Source organism: Schistocerca serialis, chromosome 5 (genome assembly GCF_023864345.2).
Source record: "Schistocerca serialis cubense isolate TAMUIC-IGC-003099 chromosome 5, iqSchSeri2.2, whole genome shotgun sequence".
Taxonomy (NCBI): Eukaryota; Metazoa; Arthropoda; class Insecta; order Orthoptera; family Acrididae; genus Schistocerca; species Schistocerca serialis.
The window spans coordinates 59881560-59896291 of NC_064642.1; the positions used below are offsets into that span (position 1 = coordinate 59881560).

At 43.1% G+C, this 14732-nt stretch overlaps 1 protein-coding gene across 2 annotated transcripts in view; it reads left to right on the plus strand.

The window, feature by feature from the left end:
- LOC126481266 (ras-related protein Rab-24-like) overlaps positions 1–14233 on the plus strand; it is a 52290-nt gene extending 38057 nt beyond the window's left edge. For both annotated transcript variants that reach the window (XM_050104892.1, XM_050104893.1), the window contains exons 4-5: positions 7212–7359; positions 13870–14233. In XM_050104892.1, the coding sequence (XP_049960849.1) occupies positions 7212–7359; positions 13870–13982 (261 nt within the window). In that variant the 3' untranslated portion in view covers positions 13983–14233. The remainder of the gene's footprint in view (positions 1–7211; positions 7360–13869) is intronic.
- Positions 14234–14732: the final 499 nt, after the last annotated feature.

Consider the following 14732-nt stretch of genomic DNA (forward strand, 5'->3'; position numbering starts at 1 on the left):
AAGTAATACCTTCAGTGGCTTCAGTATTTAACTATACAGTGAAATCCTTCAATACGCTTATACATTACTCACAGCATATGCAGAAAAATTACTGTGTGGTTAAGTCAGGAATTTTCATAATTCTTGTTTTTAATTACAGTAGTACGTTAGCTAAAAATAACATGTTGTGGTTTTCGTCTAGTCGTCTAAGGAGTGTATTGTGGGAGATTTGCAGTGTATTATATCATTCTGCTGAAAACTTAATGACATTCGAAGCTGTATTGCTCCTCTGCTTGTCTCTCTTTATGTGTGAACTGTAGCTGGCCACGTCACTGCAGGCTAGCTATACCAGCTAACCAGCCAGTGCTGTCAAAGTTCAATGCGCCAGTAAAACTGTTGTCCCGTATTATCGCTAAGTTGATGTGCGTGTAACACACTGCACAAAACGTACCCTTATTATTGTACTTGACACTACTCGAGACAGCTTGGCTGCAGTCCCACGTGAAAAGGGAATCTAATGAGGTTCCAGTAAATGCGGAAGAATACATAGTGCAGTGTTTTCATCAGGTTTATTCTTATGATGAACGGATTATAGTTTTCTCACTTCGAAAGAAACTAGCGATGGTTAAGCCACCAGGGACCACAGCAAAAAATTATACAGTTTTTCATCACTGTGCTATTGTTCCATATAAAGCACAAACTATCTGAAAGCAAAATATGCTGTACTTTAAAACCATAATCAAACTAGCACATCAGCAGCATTGAAAAAATAATCATTCTCAAAACCCTCTATAACTTGAACTGCTAAAATTCAGGCAGACTGCTGTGAAATTCACTAAAATTTACAATGTGATGGTGTAAAACACGGGCAGTTCATATGCCGTGTGTTGCACCTGTTAACTAACCATTTTACTACTGTGATGTCAAGTACCTGGGTAATGTACAGTTAACTATTGAAGTTTATAATCCGGTAGATTCTGTTGTTATAGCAGAAAAACAAGACTGCAATATGTCTTCAGGAGTCGTGAGAAGACAGCCCTTTTGTTAAGTTTGAAGTCTTCTGACTCTGTCTTACTTCGTAGCTATCAGGACTTCAGATATTACATTCCCCAGATAGTACTTAAGTTTCAGAACATAATTGTCATATTTGAGTACCAGCAGAATAAGGCGCATTTTTCAATGCTCCTCCACCTTCTCGTTTCAAAACCAAATCTAGTTTCTTAGGTGTTTTAGAGCATGATCATTGTAATAAAAACAGTTTGAGAGTTTTCAGGAAGCTTTTTTCTAAAAGCGGACAAAAATGAAGGAAATTTTATGTCGAGACTTATGATTCGTAAGTTGTTATGTGCAAAGTTGGAAGTTTATTCTGCAGTTACAAAAGCTAAATTTCATTTATTTGAGCATCTATTTTTGGCAGACTTTGCTGCAACCTATCCACGTGAAAGTTTCACAGCAAATCTTTCTCATCTCACTTAAGAGAGCCAAAAAAGTTGTAAAAGAAGCCTAATTCTATTTCTTTCAAGGAAATATTGCTGGATAAATTCTCTCTCAAAGTTGGCGAGAATTCAGCGGTGTGCATTTCATAGCTGCAGGATTAAGTCAAATAAATAACTGTATCTCTGCAAGTATCACAGTGGTGAAAGTAAAACTTTACCAATCTTCACAGAAAGGTGTGTGAATGCTCACACACAATTTCAGCAAAATCTGTGCTGATCATGTGGGAGCTTTTTCCATAATTAGAGCACTTGGCATGGAATGGACTGAGTGTATAATCTAGAAGTGACTCCCATTATTATCAGTGAGAGGAGATTAGCACAAATCAGAATTTGTTAATCTAGCCTTTAATGAAGCAGTCATCAGGCATACAGGTACCAGTCATTTTAAGTAGTAACAGGAAGAAGCTGCCACTGCAGGTTGATTCTGTCAATAAACTTAACAATAAACATTCATATATCTGTAGAGTGATGTGGCAAATTTGCAGAGGCCAGGATTTGAACACGGATCCCACTTTCACTAGGCAGATGTGTAATAACCTCTGTCATGGACATTTGGGACTTGAAAATGTCTCTGGAACCATATAGTTTCATTTGAATTAATATTTAATAATCTACTCACTTTTTTGTTATGGGAGTCACTTGTATATAATGTTGTACATTGGTGAACTAAAATTTTATGATGATCTGATTTATAGTGTGTCAGTCCACCATTGGAACGCAATACCACAGCAAAGAGCATGTGATGTATTCATGAAGCCGTAGTTAGGTTTCCAGAGGTATGTGCTAGTAGACATAGATGCAAGTTATGCAATTCTCATAAATCACGGGTTGATGGTTTGTGAGCGTACAGCTGGTACACAGTAGCTTCCCAGATGTGTGCTATTAGATTCAGATCGAGCAAATATTGTGACAAACATTTCAGTGCAAGTTCACTGTCATGATTGTCAAACGACTGTAGCATAATTATGGCCTTGACACAGATAGTTATCCCACTGCAAGATGCCATCACTGTCAGGGAAGACATTGAGCTTGAAGGGATGCAGCTGGTCCATAGTAATTTTTATGTAGCCCACAGATGGCATTGTGCCTTTTTGAAAATTACAGCAAATCACTTGGAAATCCGGATGAATATCCCCTATAGCATAATACCACACCCACCAGCCTGCCTCTGTGGCACTGTGACAAGTGTATCTGGACATGACAGTCGACCTGGTGTAACAAGAAATGTGGCCCATCTGACCAGGCAGTACACTTCCATTGATCCACATTCCAATTTACGCACGCACGCGCACGCACCCGCGCACGCACGCGCGCGCACACACACACACACACACACACACACACACACACACACACACACACACACACACGACCACAGGGAGGGGAAGGAATAGTAGGGTAGGAGTTTGGGACAGTACTGCATGCTAGTGGGAGCATGCAGCGACAATTTGGAGAGAGGCTAGGCCAGCTAGGTGCTGTCAGGAAGTTTGACGGAGGCTGGGGGTAGCAGAAAATGAGAGAAGTAAAAACACTGGGTGTGTTCATGGAATAGAGGGTTGTGTAGTGCTAGAGAGGAAACAGGGAAGGAGATAGATGGGTAAGGACAATGACAAACAAAGATTGAGGCCAGGAGGGTTAAGAGAGTTCCCACGTGTACAGTTCAGAAAAGCTAGTGTAGGTGGGAAGGGGATAGATGGCACCGGCTGTGAAGTAGTCATTGAAATAAAGGACGTCGTGTTGGATGTTGTGCTCCGCAACAGGGTGGTCCAGTGGTTTTTTGGCCACAGTTTTAGTAGCTTTCATGCAGACTGACAGCTTGTTGGGTATCATCCCCATGTAGAATGCAGCACAGTGGTTGCAGCTGAGATTATAGCTCACATGACTGGTTTCACAGGTAGCCCTGCCTTTGATGGGATAGGTAATGTTTGTGACTGGACTGGAGTGGGTGGTGGTGGTGGTGGTGGTGGTGGTGGTGGGAGGATGTATGGGGCAGGTCTTGCATTTAGGTCTAATACAAGGATACGAGCCCTGAGGCGAGGGGGTTGGGAGCAGGGGATGTGTAGGGATGGACAAAGATATTGTGTAGGTTCGGTTGGTGGTGGAATACCACTGGGGGGGGGGGGGGAGGATAGTGGTTAGGAAATTTCTCATTACAGGGCACAAGAGGCAGCCGTAAACCTGATGGAGAATGTAATTCAGTTGCTCCAGTCCTGGATGGTACTGAATCACAATGGGAATGCTTCTCTATGGTTGGACAGTGTGACTTCGGGAGGTGGTGGGTGACTGGAAAGATAAGGCACAGGAGATTTTTGTACAAGGTTGGGAGGATAATTACAATCTGTAAAGGCATCAGTGAGACTGTCTGTGTATTTAGAGAGGGACCGCACATCACTGCAGATGCAACAACCACGGTTGGATAGACTGTATGGAATTGGTGGCAGCTGTGGAAGTGGAGGTATTGCTGGTGGTTGTAGGTGTGATATGGACAGAGCTACTGGTGTAGCCATCTTTGAGGTGGGGGTAAATATCTGGGAAGGTAGTATGTTGGGTTGAGTAGCACCAGGTGAAGCGAATGGGGAGAAGGTGTTGAGGTTCTGGAGGAATGTGGATATGGTGTCATTGCCTTCAGTTGAGATCATGGAGATGTCATCAGTGAATCTGAACCAGGTTGAGGGGTTCAGGATTCTGGATGTTTCAGAAGGATTCCTCTAGATGGCCCATCAGTGGGTTTGAATGGGACTGTCCATACTACTGCCCATAGCTGTATCCTGGATTTGTTTGTAGGTAATGCCTTCAAAGGAGAAATAATTGTAGGTGAGGACATAGTTGTTCGTGGCAGCTAGGAAGGAGCATGTTGGTTTGGAATTCGCCGGGCTTCGGAAAAGATAGTGTTCAATAGTGGTAAGGCCATGGGCATTAGGGATGTTAGTGTAAATGTAGGTGGTGTTAATACTGACAAGCAGGGCACTGAGTGGTGAAGGAACAGGAACTGTGGAGAGTCAGTGGAGGAAATTGTTGGTATCTTTTATATAGGAGGGTAGGTTTTGTCTATTAGACTGAAGGTGTTGGTCTAAGAGAGCAGGGATTTCATTGGGGGCACAGTAATCAGCGACAATGAGGTGTCCTGGGTGATTGGGTTTATAACTTAAGGAAGCATGTAGAAAATAGGAGGGAGTGTTGGGAGTGGTAGGGTTGAGGAGAGAGGTGGACTGTGGGTTGAGATTCTGGGGTGGGCTTAATGATTTGAGGAGACTGGCGATGATGCTGGCAGGGTCTTTATGCCATGTAATCTTTGCAGTTCAAGACAATAGTGGTGTAGCCTTTGTGAGCATGTAGAATTCTAAGGTTAGGATCAGTTTTTAGGTGGTGGATTGCAGTTCTTTCTGTCGGTGTAAGATAAGTTTGCATGTTAAGAGTTTTGGGGAATTATGGTGAAGCGAGATTAGAAGTAAAGACATTCTGTTAACAGGGGTTGTTTTGAGGGCAGTGTAGGTAGATCACAGTTGGATGGAGTCGTGAACTGAGGTAGGCAGGGTTCAACATTGGTTTCTGGTTAAGTCTGATTGGTAGAGTTAGTGGCTATACGGACTGGGAGGAGAGATGGTCTTTATAAAGTCCTAAATGATGGAATTTTGGAGTGGGGCAAAAGGTGGTGCCTTTGAAAAGCACCAATATTTCTGTGGGGCTAAGGCTTTTGGAGTAAAGGTTCATAACTGTGTTTTGGATGCTGTGTGGTGGTTGGAGTGAGTTTTGGAAGGTGAGGGTTAACCATGCAGAAAGAACCCCAATCCACCGTGTAAAATCCGATTCTGACATTATCTTTACACGCTGACAAAGGCTACACCATTATTGTTTTGAACCACAAGGACTTTCTCACCAAAAGGACTCCACCAGCCATAGATTAATCCTCCCATAAAATCTGCCACATTGACCCCATTCCAGAAAACCAGCAGGATCTCTAGTCTCTCCTCAAATCCTTAGGCCAACACCGACCTCTCCCCAGAGTTCATCTCTCTATTCACCCCTATCACTTCCCGTGCTCCAACCTCCTACGTGCTTCCTAAAGTCTATAAGCCTAACTGCCCTGGACACCCCATTGTGATTGGTTACTATGCCACCACTGAGGGAATCTCCCCTCCCGTAGACCAACTCGTTCCATCTGTTACCTGGAATAAACCCTCCTATATAAAACATACCAATCACATGCTCCAGACTCCACAGTTCCTGCTCCTTTACCACATAGTGCCCTGCTCATCACTATTGATGCCGCCTCCCTTTACACTAACATCCCTAATGCCCTTGACCTTACAGCTATTGAACAGTACTTTTCCCAACACCCAATGGATTCAAACCAACCACCTCCTTCCTAGTAAACATGAACAACTATACCTCACCACAGTTACTTCTCCTTTGAAGGTATTACCTACAAACAAATCCAGGATACAGTTATTTGGACCTGTATGGCATCACCTATTCATGGGCCATCTAGATGAATCCTTCCTAAACATACAGAATCCTAAACCCCTCACTTGATTTAGATTCATTGGCATCTTTGTGATCTGGCTCTTGGGTGAGGACACCTTATCCACATTCCTCCAGAACCTCAACAGCTTCTCCCCATTTGCTTCACCTTGTCCTGCTCAACCCAACAAGCCACCTTCCTCGATGTTTACCTCCATCTCAGAGATGGCTGCATCAGTAGCTCTGTCCATATTAGATCTACAAACTACCAGCAGTACCTCCACTTAGACAATGCCACTCATTCCATACCAAGAAGTCCTTTCCAGACAGCCTAGTCACCCACGGCCATCGCATCTGCAGTGACAAGCAAGCAGCCACTCTCAAAATACACAAAGGATCTCACTGAGGTCTTTGCAGACTGTAGATATCCTCCCCCCCCCCCCCCAAACTTTATCTTTCCAGTTACCCACCACTTCAGAGTCCCTTTAAATTCTGTACCAGGGTTTTGACTAAATCTCGTCATGCCTACTATACTGCCCACCCCTCCCACAGTGGTGTTCTGCAGCATTCCAAACCTACATGATATCCATGTCCATCCTACACATCCCTTGCTCCCAACCCCCTTGCTTCCTGGCTCATATCCCTGTAGTAGTCCTCACACCACCAGCCACTCCAGTCCAGTCACAAACATCACTTATCCTATCAAAGGTAGGGCTACCTGTGAAACTAATCATGTGATCTACAAGCTAAGCTGCAACCACTGTGCTGCATTCTACATGGGCATGGCAACCAACAAGCTGTCAATCTGCATGATTGGCTGCCGACAAACTGTGGCCAAAAAACTTGACCACCCTGTTCCTGTAACCCTCCTGGCCTCAGCCTTCGTTAGTCATTGTCCTTACCCATCTAGCCCCTGCCCTGTTTCCATTCGAGGACTATGCAGCCCTCTATTCCACCAGGACACGTAGTCTTTCTTCATTACTCCCACCCCCACCCTCTTTCCCATCCTCCATCTACCTCCTGGCTGCAGTGTGTGTGTGTGTGTGTGTGTGTGTGTGTGTGTGTGTTCAATGAAGGACTTGACTCAGCATGTCCGCTATATAGTGAGTAGCAGCTACCCTTTCCATAATATTGTTTTTCTAACTTTTATATATATAATCTTTAAAATGTAAGTAGTCATTCACTCCTAAAATGCAGAGATTTTTCCTCCTCGTAGCTGTTGATCTAAATTACTTTTGTCATTTTATATATATATTTTTTTTTATGTTTGCTTAGGACTGCAAAGTATATTTGTGTGGTACCAAATATGACACCGTTTCGGAAGGCACACCCCGACAAGTTGAAATCGGGATGGCGGAAAAATATGCAGAGGGCCTACAAGCAAAGTTCATAGAAACATCAAGCAAAACTGGGTATAATGTTGGTATGTAATATTAGTGGTGTACTTTGGAATTATGAAATTTATGGTTAATACTTGTCATAAGTCATATTTTCCCACATAAAAAGTTCATTCTGTCCTGTTCGCCACTTGTAGGTGGATTTTTGTTTTATTTTGTATAGCTTGTGCTTTTGTTTGTTTAAAAAAGTCTTATTACAAATGATCACACTATTTTTATATACTGATCCAAAAAGAATTAGAATTAATCAGTAATTAAATAAAATCAGCCAGATCTACATCTTTATTTGTAGAGAAACTATTTATTTCTACACTCATATAAAGGGTGCATTTAAGAAAATTCAGAAAATACTGTAAACAGGGAAACAGAAATAATGTGTAAACTGAACAATTAATATGTTCGGTTATTGAATTTTTGCCAAACACACATAGATGGAATAGGTCTTGGAATAATTTTGACAAAAGTAATTATTTGGAACCAGAAGGTAGGTAGTATACTCACTAACTAAACAGTATGAAATTCATAGAAGCCTCACTGATTCTGTTGGGGAATTTTGAAATGGTATCAATACTTAAATTGCCACCTTGATCAAAGTGTAACATGATTGAAGATAACACTGAAGTACAAACATCAATAAGAAGTTTAGCATCACCCCAATTCCCAGAACTCCTGAAGACAGACGTTGACTGTAGATATTGTATCACAGACATAGTCCCTTTGACTGTTCAGCGATGTCACTAAAGCTACCCAAAGATGTAAGCAACCATGCATGAGAGGGAGGGGGGGGGGGGGGGGGGGTGAGGGAAGGTGCAAACTGGGCAAGTGCCTAGGGTGGCAATAGTCATGGAAAATTATTCCTAAAATTTAAATCTCCCTCTCACAAGGAAAAATTAGTTCATGCAAAATGCATAAGTGTTTTATGTAGTGTCATTTACTCTTGATATTATTAGCAAAGATAAGAAATAGTTCGTTATACTAGTAGTGGAGTTTATTAGTTCTTTGTTTTTCGGTTGATGATTGCTACAAAGTGGTTTAAATGGTGTTAATTAACTAACTCCAATGAAAATATTCATGTATATTATTTTTTCCTCTGCATAAACAAGACATTTTTCCTGAAACTTTTCTAGTGCTTGTTGCTAGAATAGTAAAGTGTAGCAGATGCTCTCTGTATGATTTCCATACAGACGACTGAATATAGTTTGTGTTAGTTGGTTAAATGAAGTGCAAGTGACTTACGCGATTTCTGCTCTGTCATTAATGGATGCTACTTAGCAGTATTTTGATTATCACTGAAGAAAATGGTTGGAAGAAAGCAACTAAGTGGAACTCTGTGCTAATCTTGGGCAGAAGAAAAAGAGAAGCAACACTGAAGAAAGTTTAACACCTTGGTGTTTTAATAAAATCTTCAAAGAATTCTTATAGAGAAGAAATGCACTAGAGTGAAATTGTAGAAGACAAGGAAGAAACGCTTATTCCGAATAAGCCCGAAGATGAAAGAGCACTTCCAAGCAAACTTTCTTTTTTTTTTTCCCCCCACCAATATCTGAGAAAGCTGGCAAGTAATGAAATTGTTGAGAGATTTAGTATATTTGAAGAGTCGGGGAAATCAATCATATCCCAGTGTATTTTGTGCCTTTCTGTACTCTGTATTAGAGAATAAGCCATTATGGCATACAAACCAAAAAGACTGGTATGACATTCCAGTTTCATTTGCCATCATCAGTCTCAGATGTTTATATGAATAAATGTGTGTTTAAGTCAATAAATAAACTGCAAAAGAGGATAGAGGCAATAATAAAGTAACTTCCTGAAATTTATTCCACTCTTCTACTTATGCACCCTGTACATTTATACTCTCTACCATCTCTTTACATGTTACTGATAACCAGAAGTAAAGAAGTCTTTTGGTTGCAGTCACAGCCAGTGTGTGTGTGTGTGTGTGTGTGTGTGTGTGTGTGTGTGTGTGTGTAACCTTTTCAGCTGCACCACACTTTCAAAATGATAGAAACCCAAATTATATTTTAGGAACCTGAATGGATGAGTCACTGGATGCTAAGTTGGAACAGTAGGACGGATGTTCCAAGTATTTCGAATGAAGTGTTCATAACAACTACCACATTTGCTTCACTGTAACGGCAGGCATTGTCATAAAGAACAAAAACTCCTTTCATTGAGTGGCTAGGTCACTTGTAGCGAATGGCCTGTCGGAGCTCCCAGTGTTGCAGTACAACGCACTTTGTCTCACCATGTGGCTGAAATTTCATCTGTATGACCCATTGCATGTCCCAAACTGTGATGAGCACAGCCCTGTTGTCTGATGGAATGTTTCCATGCCATGGACAGTTGTTCAGTTTTGGTTGAAAGTTGTGAACATCACCCACCCTGTATAAATTCATATCCTGAAGTCCTCTACTTCCTCAGCGTACCAAGTAAGGTGCTGCAAAGGCAGAACAATCCTGTTCATGCAGTCAACATGCAGGGCACCCAGTTAATGAAACTTGAACTGCTTGTGCACAGTGCTAAATGGTTTCGTGTGAACAGCCTACAGCACATGAAGTCATCAGTTGTCCCACGCAGGTCACAATGATACGTTCCATATGCCTTTTGTGGTTTCAGTTGTCACTCCCACAAGATGGCCATCATCGGTCATTCAGAGTTCGAGTTGGTACTGCTTTTTGTTCTCCACGGACCCAAGAGACGGGCATCCCTCAGGGTTCTGTCTTGAGTGTCCTTCTTTTCCTCATTGCTATCGATGGACTAGTGGCCTCTGTCGGTCCCTTGGTCGCCCCTGCCCTGTATGTGGATGATTTCTGCATTTGGGTTAGTTCCTCCTCGATGGCATCTGCAGAGCGGCAGCTCCAGGTAGCTATACACACGGGTTTCAATTCTCTCCTTTAAAATCGCGAGTGGTCCACTTCTGTCGCCGTACTACGATCCACCCTGATCCAGAGCTCAACCTCGCTGCACAACGATTGCCTGTGGTCCCACAGTTTCGTTTCCTGGGTCTTCTTTTCGACAACAAGCTTATTTGGCTGCCCCATATCAGACTCCTGAAGGTAGGATGTTTCCGTAAACTGAATGTCCTTTGCTTCCTTGCCTACTCCTCTTGGGGTGCGGACCGTTCCCTCCTTCTCCGTCTTTATCGTGCTCCAGTTCTGTCTCGCTTGGACTATGGTTGTCAAGTTTATGGTTCAGCTGCTCCTTCCACACTGCACGTGCTGTATCCAGCCCACCATCGTGGTATCCGTTTGGCCACCGGTGCCTTCCCTACTAGCCCTGTTGATAGTCTCCTGGTTGAAGCTGGGATCCCCCCCTTTCTGTTCAGCGGTCCCAGCTTCTGGTGTCTTATGCACTCACTACCCGTTCCTCTCCCACTCATCCTTCCTATTCTATCCTGTTCCCAGACCATGGACGTCGCCCACCCGACTCCCGTCCTCGGGCAGGTTTACCGGTTGGGCTGCGCCTTGTGTCTCTTTGCCGTAATTTTCAGCTTCCTTCTTTGTCCTGTCTTCCTAGCTCCCTCCCCTCCTCTCCTCCTTGGTTAGTTCCTCGGCCTCGACTTCGGATGGATCTCCGCCGCGGTCCGAAAGATTCCATCCCCCCCCCCCCGTGGTGTTCTGTTCCTTTTTCCGCCAAATTTTATGGGAGTTCAGAGATGCTGTTGTTTTTTACACTGATGGCTCTAAATCTGCTGATTGTGTTGGGTATGCCTTCACGTCCTCTGTTGGAACGGAAAGTCATCTGCTGCCACCTACATGTGGGGTGTTTACTGCGGAATTGATGGCAATTTCCCCACCTACATGTGGGGTGTTTACTGTGGAATTGATGGCAATTTCCCAGGCCCTTACCTTTATTAAACAGTCCCAACACAACCGCGTTTTGTTATGCACGGACTCGATGAGTGGCCTTCTTGCTATTGACTGGTGTTTTTCGCGCCATCCCTTGGTCTCTGCCATCCATGACCATCTCGCTGATATTCACCGTGCTGCTTGTTCTATTGACTTCCTTTGGGTCCCTGGCCATGTGGGTATCCCGGGTAATGAGCTCACTGATCGTTTGGCTGGGGGAGCATTCACTTACCCCCCACCCCCCCCCACCCCCCCCGTTTTCTGTAACCCCTCCTGCAGCGGATTTATGGCTTCACATGAAATCCCACTTCGCACAGTCATGGGCCAATTCTTGGGAGGCTACTCCCCTGTCTAATAAACTTCGTGCAATTAAGGTGACACCAGGCCTGTGGCGTTCTTCCTTTCGCCTCTCCCGAAAGGACTCGACCACAATGTGTCGTCTCCGCATTGGCCATACCAGGCTGACCCATGGTTTTCTTTTGCGTGATGAGCCACCCCCACTTTGTGGTTGTGGAGCCTTCCAGTCAGTAGCCCACATTTTGGTTGAATGCCCCCTTCTTTTGGCTCTGCGTGCTAAGTACAGACTCCCGCACACTTTACCTTTGATGTTGGCTGACGATTGCCGGATGGTCTCTCTGGTTCTCGGTTTCCTCCGGGAAAGTGGTTTTTATTCTCAGTTTTAAGGTTTTTAATCTCTCTCTGGTGTTGGGGCAGGGCGGTGAGTGTTTGGGTGTCTCCCACTGTAAGCAGTGTTCAGAGATTCCTGATTCACCTCCCTGACCGAATTCCTCTTTTCTTCCGCTTTTACTCTGTTTTACCCTTTTTTTAAGGCTTGGTTAGTCTCCTTTTCCCATATGTATTTCTACATTCTAGCGGTTGCACCTTTTAAGTCACAGGTGGTCTTGCCTATGCTGCTTCAGCATAGTGTTGGGTTCGTTCTCTTGCCGACTTCCCTCATTTTGTTTTTTACCAATGACAACATGACTGCCTTTTTACGTTTTTTCCCTTTTTCCGTTTTATTGTTCTGACTTTACTGAGTTGTCCCATTAGCGGAATGGCGCATATTTGAAACAAGGGACTGATGACCTTGCTGTTTGGTCCCTTAAACCTCAACCAACCAACCAACCAACAAGATGGCCATGACACTCTCAATCTGATGGTTTCCCTTTCCCCTGCTAAACTCCTATATCCAGTCTAAACACTGTTTTCCGTGATAAACAGTAGTCACCATACGTGGGATGCATTTCGCTATGCATTTTGATGGACATTCTTCTGGCTCACAAATACCACACAACCGAACTCTGTACTGCTCATATACACTTAAGCAGTACACCTGTTCTCTTTGTACTGACTGTCACACAATGTCCCGCATCCTCCTACGATAAGCAAACCATATGCTACTAACTATTAACAAAACCTATATACATAACTTAAAACATGGTATAAAGTAAATTGATATTTGCAATGTTTTGACTTACCCTTGTAACAATACAACTGTAGTTCACTTTGTGATAGCTGAAGAGTGCAGTTGCACTTGGAGTGAGGGAGGGCATTGACTGGTGGTGAAAGGCCAGTTGCCACAATGGAAACATTTTTGACAGTAAAGAATATACTGTTCTAATTCAATATACAATTTACACAGTTGAGTGGGGCAAATAAACCTTACTCTGTTGTCCCTGGCTGACACTGACACACAGGCAATGGCTTCAGCACTGGGTGCTGCATAGGTGCCATGTGATGCTGGCAGAAAGCCTGTGGCAGGCCAATAGTCTCCAGAGGCCATAGCCATGACATCAGCACCATCCAATTTCTCTTGGCGTCATGGAATCATGGTGGTCCCTTGGCTTAGCACGCATGTGCTGCAGTGGTGCATGGAGATGGCAGAGTGTGGGCTTCAGCTTGCTGCCCTCTATTAGGAATCAGTGGCTGGCACTGAGGCATTAAGTCCCACGATAAGCTCAGAGCTGGAGGCAGCAAGGACGGGTGGCAGGTTGGCAAGGCAGTGGCACTAAGTCCATTAGGAACTTTGTGCTGGTGGTGCAGGGGTAGCCCAGTCATGCTGCTGGTGATGCCCGTTTCTCTCTGCCTGGTGTGACCCTTTGTGGCATGGTGATACTGCTGGACTCTGGTGATGATAGAATGCTTCTACCTCAAAATCGAAGTATATACCACTCTGTAGTGCATTTGCTTTGCTGAAACCCGACCCTAAGTCATGTCACCCACAAGAAGACACATCCCCTGGTGTGATGCCATTGACCTGCCTGCTGTGGCTATTACTGCTATGTGGTGCAGTTTTCTGCTGAGTTCGGTGAGCCTCATTTTGCAGCCGCCTTATATGTAAGTTATTCTGACCCATGTTGCCACACTTCCGGATACCGGCCTGCCGCCACTAATGCAATGTTTCCCTGCAGCTTTCTCCCATTTTATGATTATTTTATCCAAAAATTAGGTAGTGGTATTACATAGCCTTAATTATACTTTCCATGTTGCTATGCAATGCTTTCTAAGTTTTTATTTATGTTGAGTAACCTATCCTTGTTCGTATATTGTGTTTCCCACAAAAACTTTTTGTGTGTGTCTTTAATAAGTGGATGTGCTGTACCAACAGCTAAAAATTATTGTAACTATATTCAATGTTTTGTTATTAGCCAATAATTAACATATGTTCACTCTGTTTTAAATTTTCAGATAAGCTTTTTCAGATGATCGCTGAGGATTATCTAGACAGTCCAGAACCCAATAAAATTGAGGAGACAATTACGCTCACTCAACTGAACAAGCGAAGAAACTGTTGCCCCTAGTGTCAACAAATTTTTCAAATCCTCTGTCAGAAGAATCCGTCTGTTTTTATCATAAAGGCTGTGAAAAATTACATATTTTATTACTGTATATGGAAGAGACATTTTATGTACCGCATTATGCAATATTTGTTCTAAAAGAGAGTAATGTGGATGGTACTTCAGAAGTTTTTGCTTTAAATAGTATTTTTAACAATTGTTATTCACATGTTATTTATAAAAAGATATTTATTAAAATTATTTTGCACATTATACTTGAAACATTTTTCCATATTGTTCATTCCTATTCCATCTTTCAATGATTGTCATAATCGAGATTCTACTGGGTGTATTTTCTGTTGGTTCCCCTGATATTCGCCGCTGCATTTCTGCAAAATGTAGGTGAATTCAGCCCAAACAAATAGTGCTTATGCAGCACCCAGTGTTGGGAAATATTAGGTGGTTTATCTGTAGCAGTTGAAATAGCTTTTAAAATGAAAATGTGTGTTGATTAGGTAGTGGTACCAAATTAGTCTAGTAAAATAGTCAGCCTAATGATGTCTTGAGAGATATGGCACTATGCAAAGAATATCCATAATTCCAACAGTGACTGACTAGGGTTGGTGCATGCGGTTGCAAACTCATTGCAGCACGAGACAGGACAAGTTGAGCAAGGAAGATGTGGTTAACAGGTGTTCACTGAGCTTTTGCTGTCTGTTGTAGTAATAAAATGATAAAGAATACAATATCCTCTTGTCAACTAAACTTCCAGGT